Source organism: Carcharodon carcharias, chromosome 28 (genome assembly GCF_017639515.1).
Source record: "Carcharodon carcharias isolate sCarCar2 chromosome 28, sCarCar2.pri, whole genome shotgun sequence".
In the NCBI taxonomy this organism is placed as follows: domain Eukaryota; kingdom Metazoa; phylum Chordata; class Chondrichthyes; order Lamniformes; family Lamnidae; genus Carcharodon; species Carcharodon carcharias.
The window spans coordinates 35,581,588-35,597,867 of record NC_054494.1 but is presented as its reverse complement, the minus strand read 5'-3'; the positions used below and the strand labels follow the sequence as shown (position 1 = coordinate 35,597,867).

The window sequence follows — 16,280 nt, the reverse complement described above, 5'->3', positions numbered from 1 at the left end:
AATGTTTCTGTTGTTTTTAATTTGCTCAGGCTGATGTTATGGTACTGATTGAAGACGGCTAATTTCAGCAGTGCACGGTATATCTGATCACAGCTTCGAAAATGAAAGGAAAGCCCCCACATTCTCACAGCAAAGTATGAATTTCCAGTTTCCCATGAAGCACTAATACAAAGAACCCAGAAATGAGTGTTGTCAGTTGTTAGTGGAGAAATGTTTCATGCATCCATCTGATGTTCTTTTGTCTGCCATTTTAATGCAGTTGCCAGTCCTGTTGTCCTGGAGAGCCTCAAGTTTATTTTTTCTTCCTCCCTAGCTGAATACAAGGTCACAGTCTCAGGACAAGGTATCGGCTATTTAGCGTTGTGATAAGGAGAAATGTCATCAATCGGAGGGCTCTGAATCTTTGGGATTCTCTAACCCTCTTGGTGGATTTTTTAAAAATGCATTCACGGGATGTGGGCTTTGCTGGCTGGGCCAGCATTTATTGCCCATCCCTAGTTGCCCTTGAGAAGGTGGTGGTGAGCTGCCTTCTTGAGCTGTTGCAGTCCATGTGGTGTAGGTAAACCCACAGTGCTGTTAGGGGGGGAGTTCCAGGACTTTGACCCAGCGATATTGAAGGAACAGCCGATATATTTCCAAGTCAGGATGGTGAGTGACTTGGAGGAGAACTGCCAGGTGGTGGTGTTCCCATCTATCTGCTGTCCTTGTCCTTCTAGATGGTAGTGGTCGTGGGTTTGGAAGGTGCTGTCGAAGGAGCCTTGGTGAATTCCTGCAGTGCATCTTGTAGATGGTTCACATTGCTGTTACTGTGCCTCGGTGATGGAGGGTGTGAATGTTTGTGGATGTGGTGCCAATCAAGTGGGCTACTTTGTCCTGGATGGTGTGAAGCTTCTTGAATGTTGTGGGAGCTGCACTCACCCAGGGATGTGGAGAGTATTCCATCACACTCCTGACTTGTGCCTTGTAGATGGTGGACAGGCTTTGTGGAGTCAGGAGGTGAGTTACTCATTGTAGGATTCCTTGCCTCTTACCTGCTCTTATAGCCACTGTATTTATATGTCTAGTCCAGTTCAGTTTCTGGTCAATGGTAACCTCCAGGATGTTGATATTGGGGGATTCAGTGCTGGCAATGCCACTGAACGTCAAGGGGCGATGGTTAACTTCTCTCTTGTTGGAGATGGTCATTGCCTGGCACTTGTGTGGTGCGAATGTTACTTGCCAGTTGTCAGCCCAAGTCTGGATATTGTCCAGGTCTTGCTGCATTTGGACATGGACTGCTTCAATATCTGAGGAGTCACAAATGGTGAACTTTGTGCGATCATCACTGAACATCCCCATTTGTGACTTTATGATGGAAGGAAGGTTATTGATGAAGCAGCTGAAGATGGTTGGGCCGAGGACACTACCCTGAGGAACTCCTGCAGTGATGTACTGCAGCTGAGGTGACTGACTTCCAACAACCCCAACCATCTTCCTTTGTGCTCGGTATGACTCCAACCAGTGGAGAGTTTTCCCCCTGATTCCCACTGACTCCAACTTTGCTAGGGTTGTTCAGCTCTTGAGTATATTCAGGACAAACAGCAATTGCATACTAAGAGAATTAAGCATTATGGGGATAATGTATGAAGACAAAGTTGAGGAAGAAGATCAGCCATTACTTTATTGATTCAGAATCACAGAATTATTACAGTGCAGAAGGAGGCCATTTGGCCCATCATGTCTGCACTGGCTCTCTGAATGAGCATTGTGACTTAGTGCCTTAGCGCCTCCTCCCTTTCCTGTACCCTTGCACATTGCGGAACAGACTCAAATGGTCTATCCTGCTTCTATTTCTTATGTTTCTTTGAAATTAACATGGAAGTTAGAGTTGAAACACACAAATATGGGCAACAAGTGGGTCATTATAATAAAAGCAAAATATTGCGCATGCTGGAAATCTGAAATTAAAACAGAACGTGCTGGAAAAAAAACTCAGCCAGCCTGGCAGTGTCCATGGAGAGGTAACAGAGTTAATGTTCCGAGTCCAATATGACTCTTCCTCGGAACATATAGGTCATAGAGCTTTAATTATAAGCAAAGCTTGTCAAAATACAGATTGATCCACAAACACTACTTGCAGATTGGGTTCTCCTGGAGGTCATCAGGGTCACAGAATTTCTGGCTATTCAGCACACTAAATCTGTACTAGTGCAAGATTATCAATGGAACCACAACCCACAACCCCTTCTATGCTCTTGGCATTAGAATGTTTAAACAAGGATCTTGCGAGATTTGTAAACAACAGGCAGAAAGAAGAGACATTCTTAATCTTAATCCCCACAGGGATCAACACTTGATTGCAATTGTTTATCAAACCTAGCCGTTCCACCAAATCTCAATTTGTTACAATGCCCGAGAGTGTAATGTCTCTTTCCAAAGAGGCACAATATTTTACGGAAGTTTGTTGGTGTGTCGCGGGATTGCCTTTGTGTTTTTCCAGAAAACGGGTTCTGGGCCCGATTTCATAAACCCATCAGTAATGGCTTTTGTGAATCTGCACCTTCCCAATCAGTGTCACTGCACTCAACATAAACTCCTGGTGGCACAGCTCCTGCGTTTTAGAACAAAAGGATTGGCAACTCTTTTCCTGAGGCAAAAGTGAAGAAAGGCTTGTATTTATAAGGTGTCTTTTACAACCTCAAGGCATTCCAGAGCCCCTTACAGCCAATGAGGTGCTTTTTGAAGTGTAGTCACTGTTGCAATGTAGAAAACGAGGCAGCCAATTTGCACACAGCAAGGTCCCACAAATGACAATGAGGATAATGACTAGATAATTATTCTTTTGACTGAGGGGTAAATATTGGACAGCAGATCAGGGACAATTTCCTTATCCTTCTTTAGGAGAGCGCCCTGAGATATTTAATTAAAAAAAAAAATTCATTCATGGGATGTGGGTTTTGCAGGCAGGGCCAGCGTTTATTGCCCATCTCCGACTCCTTTCAAGAAGGTGGTTGTGAGCTGCCTTCCTGAATCGCTGCCTTCCAGGTGCTGAAGTTGCACTCACAATGCTGTTAGACAGGGAGTTTCAGGATTTTGACCCAATGACAATGAAAGACCAACAATATATTTCTAAGTCAGGATGGTGTGTGACTTGGGAGGGGAGCCTGCAGGTGGGGGTGTTCCTATACACCTGCTGCTCTTCTCCTTCTAGATGGTAGAGGTTGCGGGTTTGGTATGTGCTGTTGGAGAAGGTTTGGGATCTTTTATACCCACCTGAGAGAGCAAACATTACCTGCTAACATGCAACATACATGGGTCCACTAACACAGAACAAGTTAATCCACACAAAACAACAAGTGATACAAATAATTTACCTTCTGTTCATCCACGATAAGACAGAAACAAAAGAAATGGTTTATTAGTTAAACATGTCACATCGATCATTGTAAAATGATTGAAGAGCTTCAGTATTATGAAATTTCAGCCTGGGTAACAATGTGACGCTTTTTCCAATTAATTTTGCTGCCTGTATTATAGCTTTTGAAAAGTTCTGAGGAAAGAGACAAGTTTTACATCAGCCATGTTACAAAATACTGCGGCTAAGAAATTTTGTTGGAAGGGCCCTTGTCCTTTGTCAGAACGGTGAAGGCGACAGCTCATCTGATACAGAGCTCACACCTCATTATATCTGAGCCAATTAGTCACCTCAGCCATCCCGAAGACCAGTGAAAGTTTGGGCTGCTTCCATTAAAGCGGCAGCCCTCAGACTGAGTGGGCCCAGGACTGGGTCAGGTATTGGGGGTGGGTGAGGAAGGTGGGTAGGATTTGGGGCGTAGAGGATGGAGGGGCTGGGGAGGATCGAGGGTTTTAGAGAGGGTGGGTGGGGAGAATGGGGGTGTTGGAAGAGGGGGTGGGGAGGATTGGGGTGGGGGGGGGTTGATGTTTGGGAGAGGAGGGTGGGGAGAATGGGGTTGTTGGAAGAGGGGGTGGGGAGGATTGAGGTTGGGGGAGATCAGGGTTTGGGAGAGGAAGGTGGGGAGGATGGGGGCATTAGGGAGGAGTTGGGGTTTAGGAGACAAGGGTAGGAGGATCGGGGGTTGAAAGTGGAGAATGGGGAGGGTCAGGGGTTGGGGGTAGTTGTGCTTGGAGAGAGTAAATATGAAGCTGGTGGGAGTATTCTGATCAGATGTGTGTGCATGTGTTTTCTATCCACCAGTTTGGGGACTTGGTAGATCACTTAGCACCTGAAAAATGGGTGCAACACCACTCAGTTTCTAGACCCATGAATCTCATGTAAAGCCTGTTCTTCTCCTGAACAGTGGGTCCCAAGAGTCTACAGTCAGAATATTAATGACAGCTATCAGAGTTTGTGAATAAAATCTGGATTTACTTTTAGTTATATTATTAATTACATACAATGACATTTTGATTTGAATGAAATATAAATTCTTACCACAGTGGAGTCCTTCTTGGGTCCTCCATCATCTGCTATGACGGTGATCAGATAATAATCTCCCTTCTCCCTATCAACCTGTCCTCGGACAGTTATCACACCCTGTAATAGGCAAAGGGAGGAGAGTCAGTGAAACGCACACTACCCAAAATATAGGTTCAACATCTAACATCCTGTTAGGGAGCTGAGTTTTAGATTTTTGACATACCCAAAAATCTTAAAAAGGAACTGGATATATACTCAAAAATTAATATTTATTTCAAAAATAGTTGCGATTATTCTCCTTAGAGAGGATTTAATAGAGATGTTCAAAATCGTGAAGTGTTTTGGTGGAGCAAATGAGGAGAAGCTGTTTCCACTGTCGGTAACCAGAGGACACACCTTTAAGATGAACCAGAGAGCAGGTGAAGTCTAAAAAAATGATGCAGCGAGTTGTTGTGACCTGGGATGTACTGACTGATTCAATGGTAACTTTCAAATGGGAATTGGATAAAATTTGAAAAGGGAGGTTCTGCACGGCTGAGTGGAAAGGACAGGGGAGTGGAACTGGGTGGATAGCTCTTTCAAAGACCCACCACTGGCACGGTGGGCTGAATGGTCTCCTTCAATGCTGTATTATGTTTCTCTGGTGAGACTTTCATCTGGGAGGAGCAATTTTTTTTTTCTTCTTTCATGGGACCTGGGCGTCGCTGGCTAGGCCAGCATTTACTGCACATCTCGAGAAAGTGGTGGTGAGCTGCCTTCTTGAGCCGCTGCAGTCCCTGTGGGGTAGGTACACCCACCATGCTGTTAGGGAGGGAGTTCCAGGATTTTGACTCTGTGACAGCGAGGAAATGGCGAAACATTTCGAACATAGTAGAAAAGAAATGAAAGCCCGGGAGGGCTGCGTGTCTTTAGCAGAATCTGTCTGACTCTCCTTCCATTGAAATAATGGAAGGAAAGTTCAGCAACTTCTGGAAGGAGCTTGTGGCCTTTTCTCTCTCTCTCCACTTGACTCAAGCAATGCGCAACATGCACAATGTGGAGATAAATATCTAACCTCTGGTGCCACAAGAAGGATGCCCAAGAATGAGAGTGAAACTTTGAGCTTAAGACACCATGAAGCGATTCAGGATTCAAACACAATTCTGATATACTCACAGTGACTCTGTTTATTTGGAATAAGGACAGGGTCCGGGCAGAGGTGTCAGGGTCAAACCTATAGGTGATCAGGTTCATGTTATCAGCAGAGCGAGCTTGGATCTGGACCACTTCAGTCCCAGTTGCGATATTTTCTCTAAGCGTAGCTTCATATGATGCATTTGTAAACTGCACAGGCTCATCCAACTCATTTAATAAGGTGATGTAGACAGTGCAGTAACCCCTGTTGTAAGGTGGGGCTTGGTCTGTGGCAGAGATATTCATGAGATAGCTGGTTCTGGTTTCATAATCGAGGTAATTCACTGTAGTGATAAGGCCTGTACTCTCATCAATGGCAAACTTCCTCTCTGATCCGGATAAGATCATGTAGGCTACCATGCCTCCATCCCCTAGGAAATAAATAGAGAAACATTTAAACACTGCAACGGGTAACTTCTTAATACCCCTATCCTGCTCCATTCAAAGACCATGAATAATCGTCCTATCAAGGACACCATCCCTACAAATCCTGTCCTTGAAGAGTGCTAAGTCGCATCTAAATATCTCCCTCAAGAAAAATCAAGCCATGCCATTGTAATGCTGAAGGTTTGAAAAATATTGGGGCTCATTTCAATGCATCAAAGATTCAACAGACTGGTTCCTGGGATCAGGGGATTGTTCTATGAGAAGAGACTGAGTAGACTAGGCCTGTACTCACTGGAGTTTAGAAGAGTGTGAGGTGATTCCATTGAAACATATAACATTCTTTTCAAAGGGCTTGATAGGCTACACACTGGGAGGATTATCCCCTGGCTGGGAAACCTAGAATATGGGGTCAAAGTCTCAGAATAAGGGGTTGGCCATTTAGGACTGAGATGAGGAGAGATTTGTTCAAAGGGTTATGAACCTTTGGAATTCTCAATGCCAAGCAACTGTGGATGCTCAAGTCGTTGAGTATATTCAAGTCAGAGATCGCTAGATTTTTGGGCACTAGGGGAATCAAGGGATATGGCAATAGTGGGGTAGAGTTAAGGCCACAATCAGGTCAGCCATGATTTTAGTGAATGCCAGAGCAGGCTTGAGGGGCCGAATGGCCTTCTTCTAACTCCTCCTTCTTATGTCGTTACGATAAGGGGAATACTAATTTAAGGGTTTTCAGGATTACAGGGGTTTTCAAAAGGTTACATAATTGAAGACTGTTTCCACTGGTTAATGGATGAGAAACAAAGGGACATGAAATCGGCTGGAAGAACGGAGGAGGAACTTACAATAAATGTTTACACACAAAGAGTTATGTGAACAAAGAATACTCTTCACAAGCGCTTTTGTGACAGGAACTTGATCATATAAATGGAGGTTTTACATTGAATAGGGTAATTCTTTTAAAGAGGAAAATAAAAAGGCACAGGCATTAGGACATGGGATTAGAATAGAAAGCTCCTCTGAAGTGTTAGCGCTGGCATGATGGGCTGAATGGCCTTCTGCCCCATCTTTCCACTCAGTGGACATAAAAGATCCCAAGGCACTACTTAGAAGGGCAGGGAAGTGACCTCCTGTGTCCCAGTCAATAATTATCACTCAAACAACATTATTAAGATAGACTATCTGGCAATTATTACATTGCTGCTTGTGGGAGCTTGCTGTGCATATGTTGGCTATTCTGTTTCCCTATCTTACAACAGTGACTCCTCCTTCTTCAGGTACCATGCCCTAAGAAGGCACTGGCAACCATGCATGTCCATTGGATATGTCCACGATTACACCTGGCAAAGGACTGCAGTGGTCATTGTGCAGTATGGCTGACCAAGAAACTCTCCCACTCTAACCACCTGCCATCAGGCACATTGGAAGGATTTACAGGCTGATAGCCAATCCACTTGGCCACGTTATGAATGCACCTTCCACACACCTTCCACCAAGTCCTGATGTGAGACTTGAACCCAGAACTTCTGACTCAGAGGTAGGGACGCGACCCACTGCGCCACAAGACCTGCCCACAACAGTGACTACACTTCAAAATGTATTTCGTTGGCTGGAAAATGCTTTGGGAAGGTTTGAAAGGTGCTATATAGCCACCAAAACTGTCACTTGTGGTTCGGTTCCTCATTGGTCACAGAAAGCTTCCAAAGTGCCAATGGACACGGTGTGGACAAAATTCATGGCTGCCTGTGTGTGTACACGAGGGGGAAAGCAGCCTACCTCTCTCCTCCTTCAAGGTGCTCCTTAAAATCTACCTCTTTGACCAATTCTTTGGTCACCTGTCCTTAAAACTCCTTATGTCAATTGGTGTTTGCTAACTGCAAAGCTCCATGGGATGTTAAAGGCTACATAAATACAAAATGTTGCCACTGTTGCCTATTTCCCTCACATCTGGGACTTTGGCAAGGCTGATTTAACCAGGACTGGGTCCATCTGGGATCCCTGTAGCCTGTTTGCCCTGCATTCCAGGTGGCCACACTATTCAGCGTTCGTTTAAAAGACTCCCAGTTTAAGCTGGAAGAGTAGTATTACCCGTGTCTCTGTCGCTTGCTCTGACGACAATGACTGATGTGCCGATCCCTGCAGTTTCTCTCAGCCCTAGTCGGTTGTACTGTTGCTGTGTAAAAACTGGTGTTTCATCATTCACATCCTCCACGTATATGATCACCTAGACAGAGGAAAGGTCAAGCCACGCACATGAAAATGCAAGAAGAGTGGCCAAACGATCAAGAATCTGTTTGTTCCTAAAAAGCCACACTGTTTAAGTGGTTGAATCCAAACCGTCTACAATCGACTTTCTTTATGCTGAACACAGATCAACCAAAAAAGTAGATTTACATCAGTCTTAGTGAGCCAGATTTAACAGCGTAAACACTGGCTTGCACAGCATCTGGGTTACCACAGCTCCATAATAAACTGCTGACATAACCATGAGTGGAATTCCCGAGATACTTTGTAAAAACATCATGGACAAGTGGAAATCATAATCGAAAAGACTCAAGGAATACTGGCCCTTTTATTGAGAGGGTCAGAACACAAGAGCTTAGAATCATTCTGCAGGTCCATTGTGTCCGTTTCTGGGCACCACCCTTTGCTTGCAACTCCAAATGTTAAGTTACAAGCAGGGGTTAGACAAACTAGAGTTGAATTCCCTGGAATTTAGAGGAGTAAGGGATGTGGTTTGATCAAAGTTTTCAAGGTATTAAGGGGGAGCGGATAGGGTAGATAGAGAGAGGACTATTCCTGGCGTTAGAAGTTTAGAACTTTCTTTGATAAACAGTAATTGATGCTGAGCGAATTGTTAATTTTAAATCTCTGATTGATAGATTTTCGTTACTTATAGGTATTAAGGGCTATGGGGCAAAGGTGACTATATGGAGTTCGATTTAGATATCAGACGTGATCCCACTGAATGGTAGAACAGGCTTGTGGCCTCTTCCGGACTCTATATTTCTAAAAGATTATAAACCCTGTCCTAGGGCTACATGGATGGGAAGACCCACAGCATTACATGGACAGCTCGAGTCTGCATACAGACCGAAGATTTGCCCTTACTCTCACAGAGCTCCTCATCCTTCCAAAGTCATGATTGTAGGCCTCCACCTCCAACACATGGGTAGTACTGCTCTCTCTGTCCAAGGGGCGGGAACCTCTGGAGATAAGTCCAGTAGCTTGGTCCATCTGGAAGTTATCATTGGCATTTCCTGAAAAGAAAACGGAAAATTGAGTGGTTGATATTAGAGTTAAAAATATGTCCCCTTGACCAACCTTCCTTCAACTACTGAAAATGATAACTTCTTTTCTTGTTGAATTCCTGTGAAGTAGATTCATTAGACAGGATGTAACATGTTACAGGATGCAGACTGCACCAGCTTGACAGTTACTCAAAATCATTGCAATTCTCGGAAGAGGACTTTGCAGATAAGCAGAGTCTTTATTCCAGCCATCGCTTGGGAAAACTGAGCCTTAACTCTTGCTATTGCAGAAGAAAAGTTCCACACTCTTTATTTCTCCTTTCTGTTTTGAGCATGATTTATAATTTGCTACTGAAGCCACTTCACTCTGAAGTAACTCTTACAAAACTGAAGGAGTTTACAGAAGGATGCCATTTTCCCACCCCTGTTAGAGCAACCCAAGATGAATCACACTGCCCAGCTCTCTCCCCACAGACCTGTGTATTCCTCCACTTCTGGCAATTATCCACTTAGCCCTTAAAAGAAACAATGGCCTTTGTCTCAAGTGCTCTCTCTGGCAGATTCTTATGCACTTACTCTAAGGCAAGAAACCTTTGTGCCAGGGGTAACTGAGGAAGACAGGACAAAGATAGGCTAAAATGGTGAGGGAATACATTTTGGAAAGATGAAGAGAAACGGGAGTAAGATTAGAGCGGAGGAAAAGAAAGACTCTTGGTGTGTGGCTGCACAAGGCAGCAGCACAAACCATAAAGTCATAAGAAGTGCAATGGGATCTCTGGTTTTGTAGCCGGAGGGTCAGAGTTCAGGAATCACTGATTGGGACAAAAATGCATCTCACAAATCAGGAGGGCCAATTTTGAAACACATTTCTGTACAGCACAGTGAACTCCATCTTAATTTGTCACCTCATAGATAAATATTAATATTTACTTCCAAGATCATGCTTTACAAAGGAATTTTCCAAGGCCGGGATTTTCCGCCTCTGCTGTGGGGGATGCGGCAAACCAGCCAAAAGTCCATTGGCTTCCAGTGGGACTGGAAGATCCTGGTGGTGGGCAGGGCTGGGAAATCTCTGCCCAAATATTTAAATATGTAAAGAACAACTTGCATTTACATAGGGCCTTCAACATAGTAAAATGTCCTAACCTGCTTCGTAGGAGTGTTATCAGGGCTGATTAAAAAGCCATATAAGGAAATACTTGGACAGACAGCCAAAAGTTTGGACAAAGTAGTAGGTTTTAAGGAGAATCTCAAAGGAGGAGTGAGACATGCAAAGGCAGAAAAGTTTAGGGAGGAAATTCCAGAACTTAGGAATGCATGGGCCGCCAATGATTGGGGGGGGTGGGGGGGGGGGGCAGGGTGTGTGTGTGGGATGAACAAGTGGTCAGCATTAGCAGAGGTTTTACTCCCGAGTTCCACTCTATACAAACTCCGCCTCAGCCAAAACTCTGTCCCATTCAATCCATTGCATATTTGGTCCCATCCACAATCATCCCTATTCTCAATGATCTCTACTGCCTCCCTGTCACCACTTGCATTCAATGTAAAAATCCTCATCCTCCGTCCATCACCCTCTGCCTTGGGTACAAATCATTCTAACCTCTGAAACCTTCTCCGGCCTTACATCCCCTTTGAATTCTGGCTCCTTGTGACATGTCCTGACCCCACTAGGGGTGGGGAGCTTAATTGCCGTGCCTGTACACTTTGGAAACCATTCCTCAACCTTGTGGCATCTCTTGCTAACTTTTTAAACAACTCTTCAAATCCTCTCTCTTTGAACTGGCGTTTGGTTTTCTCAACTGACTTTTCTTCCACCAATCTCTCAGTCTTTATTTCTGTCCCTCAAAATAAGTTAAGAATTCAACTTTGGATAACAGTTCAGTGGGGGGGAGGAGCTGCTATAGCGTATTCGAGAAACAAATCCATTTTAACTCTAACAACACAAAGGTGTTTACAGCAGTTAAAAAAATACGCCAATTCTTTGACATAACAGCCTGGAAATTACTGGCAGCATTAAAGAGCAAATGACTGTTCAACCCATTCTATGACATTGCTCCATTCTGTATTGTAAATGCAGAGATTTGCCCATTTATTTTGATGTTAAATGACGGGGTACAAGAATGCTCTCGGAATGTATTGAGCCTTCAAGCATCATTAATACTGACCAAACCTGCAGAACTATCAACTTATAATGCTCACTTGTCTAAAATAAAGCAAAGGCATATGGCACCAAAGATTATCTGTTGGTTTATTGTAATTGTTCATGAAGCCCAAACTCCAATGTCGGCATAATAACCACGCTGCTGCGGTACTTCTTTGCCACAAAGAGAGAAATTGCATTTATATAGAATCTTTTAAAAACTCAAGATGTTTCAAAGGATGGCACTTCTGGCAGTGCAGCACTCCCTCAGTACTGCAATGGAATGACAACCTGGATTGTGTGTTTAAGTGTCTAGAGCAGGCCCTGAGCCCACAAGTTCAAGTGGGCTGCGTCACTGAAGGAAATCCTTTAACTGAACGCTATCTAAACTGATGTGGCTTTTCTAATTGGTTGGAGTGAATCTGGACAGCCAAACCCTGTCAAGGAAGTCTTCTGTTTCTTAATTAAATAGCTCATTCAATTAAATTCTGATGCTTCCTGCTAAGTAAGGTAAATGGAGCAGAGACAAGTCAACGTTACCTGAGAGGATTCTGTACAAAACCTTCCCATTAACTCCTTCATCTGCATCAGTGGCTTCCACCTATTAAAACAGAGGAAAGCCAGATTCAGCAAAAAGAATTCACACTGGGTAGAAAGCATGGTGTGTCATGCTCTGACAGACTGAAGGCACCCATGTTATCGTTGAACTGAACTCAATTTCGCTTATCAGGAATAAAAAGGACTTGCATTTGTAGACTTATCAGGCCCCTCAGAAACACTCAAAAGTTTTTATTCATTCAGTCTTGGTAGTCTGGTGTCGCTGGCTGGGCCAGCATTTATTGCCCATCCCTACCTGCCCTGGAGAAGGTGGTGGTGAGCCACCTCCTTGAACCTGTAAATCCGTTAGGTGTGGGTACATCCATGTGGCTGTGAAGGAGAATTTCCAGAATTTTGACCTAGTGAGGAGGAAGAAATGACTGATACATTTCAGCTCAGGGCAGTGAGTGAATTGGAGAGGAAATTGCATTCCCATGTGTCAGCTCCCTTTGTCCTTTTAGGTAGTAGAAGTCGTGGGTTTAGAAGGTGCTGTTGGAGGAGCCTTACAGAGTTCCTACAGTGCATCTTTTAGGTGGTATACGCAGCTGCCACTGTGCGCTTTTGAAGGAGGGTGTGATTCACATACAATGTGTGACAGTGAAGTGCAGTGATTGTTCCACAGGCAAATGTGGCACAGGCACTTTCCACACAGCAAGACCCCACAACCATCAATGAAATGACTGGCCAGTGAATCGGTTTTTAACTGAGGGGGGAAACATTGGTCGGGTGACTGTTAGGAGGTTTTGCTCACCAATTTCAAATTTGAGAATCGTGCAGTACTATCATCTTTCAGCAAAGATTTTTTAGGCCTGAGGCTTTGACCCAGTGAGAAATAAAAACATGAAAAGCAGACTCCATTAATGACAAGCAAAGCCAAGGGTAATAGATCATTTGCAAAGCGAAGCAAGCGACAAGTTAAGACAAAGGTGTTGAGTGGTGCAGGTTTGACAACTTATTAGTTAGTTGAGAAAACGTTTGATTCCGGCAGGTGATGATATACTTCAGAAACACTGTCCATTGACCCCTTCATTCAGGGACTTCAGTGTTTGGAATTTGCTGGGCAATGTTAGAACAGCGCTCTGATGATTATTTTGTTGTCCTCTCTTGAGTTTCATTGTAATTGTTGAGCGAATTCCCCAAGTAAGACACGGGAGTGCCCACTACTGGTTAGAGGCACCTGAAGATTGGCCTGTGGTACTTCCTGGTTTTGGTGTGGAAGTAGATTTAGTTTAGGAATACATCTCGGATTCTAACTATTGTGAAGCATCTTCTAACGCCTAATGTTTCTATAATATGCACCGAGGAGCCATTGCCCTGGTTATTGATCCAAATCGCCCTCCTCACCACCGTGTAGTTTCTCTGTCCCTGTGAGAATGGGTATATCCCACCTGTCGACAGAGAAACAGAGTTAATGCTTCGAGTCGAATACGACTCTGCTTCAGAGCCAGTTTCGAACAGTAATATTGGACTTGAAACGTTAACTCTGTTTCTCCCTTCATACATGCTGCCAGACCTGCTGAGATTTCCCAGCACTTTTTAAATTTCAGATTTCCATTATACGCAGTATTTTGCTTTTATATCCATATGTGCCTATTTATGCTCATATGTATGTTGACATGTGTGTATGTTGGCACTAGAGCATGAACAGTTCTAGGAATGTGTGTGTGTGCATGCATGTGCATTTTTGTCATGTTCCCCCCCTAGCTTGCAGTCCACTTTAAGTCTGTTCCACTTATGCTATGTGCCATAGTTTTTTTCACATGACTTTTCAGTGCTGGCTGGATAATCTTGGTGCATCACCAATTATTTTTTTTGCAGGGTATTGGAACTGTCTCTCCATGACAGCAGCTGCCTGCTGTTTTCCCTCCTAATTATTTTGTTGGGTTAAATGTTGCTCTTGTGAGCTGTTCTCCAAACAGTTAGAGCAATAAAAAGTGGTGACCAATACCAGCATCAGTTAAAGGCACCACTGGGATTCAAACCCATATAAAGTCTCCTCTCTTTGCAAAGCTGCTGCTTAAGTCAGCAAGCCACAGTTCCCCATGCTCCTTTTACAGAACCCTCACCAAGGCCACATGCTTACTTTCCCGTTTCTAGCTCTGATGTCAACTACATCTGAAAGGAAAGGGAGAAAAAAAAAAGAAACCAAGTCACATAAAACACCCATAAAAGATTGTGTGTTAATGGTGAGCATCTAATATTGCCCCAAGCAGTGTACTGTGCTTTAAGATTTGAACCCTCATTAGAAGCCAGATCAAGCCCATTCCGGAGGTCAGTTTTAGGAGTAGGCGTCTTTGTGCTTTTCTGTGAACTTCTCCACAAGATTTAGCATAAGGAGTTGTGCATCTGTGTATGCAAATACACTTCAGGTACTCCTCTGTCCTAACATTCAAATGACAGCACTAGCTACCTGAAAAAACACACTATGATTACAGAAAGTTATTTTAAATGAGTGTGCAGCAACAGAAATAACCTCCTCAATGTGGATATGGTCTTGGCTTGAATCACTAATACTCGCAGTGCATTAAGTCTGACAACTCTGTGTAAAATGAGATCTTCCTACTCAGTGTAGATGAGATCTTCCTACTCTGTGTAAAATGAGATCTTCCTACTGAATCTCTTTCACTTAATCTTATGCCTACATCCCCTCCCTCAAGACCCCTCAAATACTGGATACAGTTTGTGTCTACTATATCCTGACCCTTTGCCATTTTAAACACACCTCTATCACATGACCTCATAACTGCCTCTGTCTTAATAAAAACATCCCCATTTTTTGAGTCTTTCTTTCTAATTGTATTTCCTCGAAGCAGGCAACATCCTAATAAAACTGTGCTGTATTCTCTCTGTTGCCACATTACCAAGCTATTGAGACACCTGGGTGTTACACAGAATCTATTTGTGTAAAAAGAGGATTCAGGGGCTAAGCAGACTGAAGTTTTTTTTTTGCATTGTTTCAAATACCTGTTTTAATGTTTAGACAATTCTATTGAGACCATTTAATCATTTTCGCCATGTTGATAGGCATTGTTGAGCCTCTAGGTGGAGCTGCAATATTACATGCACAAGTGAACACATAAACTGGGTGCATAAAATTGACAATGGGGTTAAAAGACAGGTGATGCATACTCGTGATGCTCAAATAGAGTTTTATCACCTTTATCCACTTAAGAAAACTCTATTGTTGGATGTGAAGTGAAAGTACAGTTATCAGCACACAAAGAAACTGCTTAGGTACCCTTGCCTAAAAGTGCTGCAACCGAATCTGAAGAATAGACTGAAATTCACTGTTCCATTAAAAGCCAGTAAATTGAAGTTGGGCTGTCAGTTTGTCCCTCTCCCCTTCCCACACCTGTATTACCAGTTATGCTCCAACACCTGTTTTAATCTACTGCTCTTGGCCAGACCCAAGACAAATGCATTACTTGTAACGCATCTCAAACCTGCCCTTTTCCCTCCCTACCATTTTTTTCCATCTCAAAATTGCTGTCTGCTTTCAACATACAACTTACAGGGAGCTCTCAAAAAGCTTTTGTACCCAGAGCACAAAGCACTTCATTCACTTTGCAAATAACAAGGTTTTAAAAAGATGACCACTTACACGTATTGAAGGTATACTTAAGTCCCCGACTCTTGCCGATCTGACAAGTCTCAGGAATTTACAGCTGGCATTATTTGTACCATTCGGCTACTGATCTTCTACTCATATTCAAATCACAGTGCATTAATAGGGATTCCATTAAATCCCTTAAAGTTTACGAGTGGTGATCCACTAGGATTCAGGCCATGATGGATTCACCATTTAACAAAAGGCTTGCTCCTGTAAAGGGGAAATGGGAGCATTGGAAGGTTGGGGATTAGAATGACTGAACAACCTTTGTCAGCTGTTGCGATTTTTCACGGGCTCTCTGATCATAGCTAGCCCATCCACGATTCTTCTCACTTGTGCCTCTTCCAGTTGTTAGTCTCCAAAATTTGCTGCTCTCTCGAGTGCAACATTTCCCCCGTGGGCCTCTTGGCTCAGCCACAAAGCTCAAATGGGGATCAGAGACCGGCACTGTGTGGGGAACAGTCACCTATCTCAACTTATTTCCCGAACTGGCGAGTGAGTAAGTGGCCAGGAGGTGGGACTGCCGACCAATTAAGGACATTGCATAGCCTCTTGGAGCCAGAGCTAATATGAGGTTTTTTACAACAGCTGATGACAGTTGCCATGGTCACCATTACCGGGATTATTCCAGATTTATCTATTGTGTTTAATTTCCACCAACTGCCCCTGGTGGGACTTGAACCCAAGTCTGCAGACCGTTAGTCTGGG

The 16,280-nt window shown here is 43.7% G+C and overlaps 1 protein-coding gene across 1 annotated transcript in view; it reads right to left on the bottom strand.

Moving 5' to 3' along the window:
- The window catches only part of cdh23 (cadherin-related 23), a 704,187-nt gene that overhangs the window by 188,152 nt on the left and 499,755 nt on the right, over positions 1–16,280 (bottom strand). Inside the window, exons 27-32 of the mRNA XM_041176120.1 lie at positions 11,906–11,966; positions 9,086–9,234; positions 8,063–8,198; positions 5,573–5,961; positions 4,433–4,534; positions 3,354–3,356 (exon numbers count right to left, since the gene is read on the bottom strand). Coding sequence (XP_041032054.1) covers positions 3,354–3,356; positions 4,433–4,534; positions 5,573–5,961; positions 8,063–8,198; positions 9,086–9,234; positions 11,906–11,966 — 840 coding nt within the window. The remainder of the gene's footprint in view (positions 1–3,353; positions 3,357–4,432; positions 4,535–5,572; positions 5,962–8,062; positions 8,199–9,085; positions 9,235–11,905; positions 11,967–16,280) is intronic.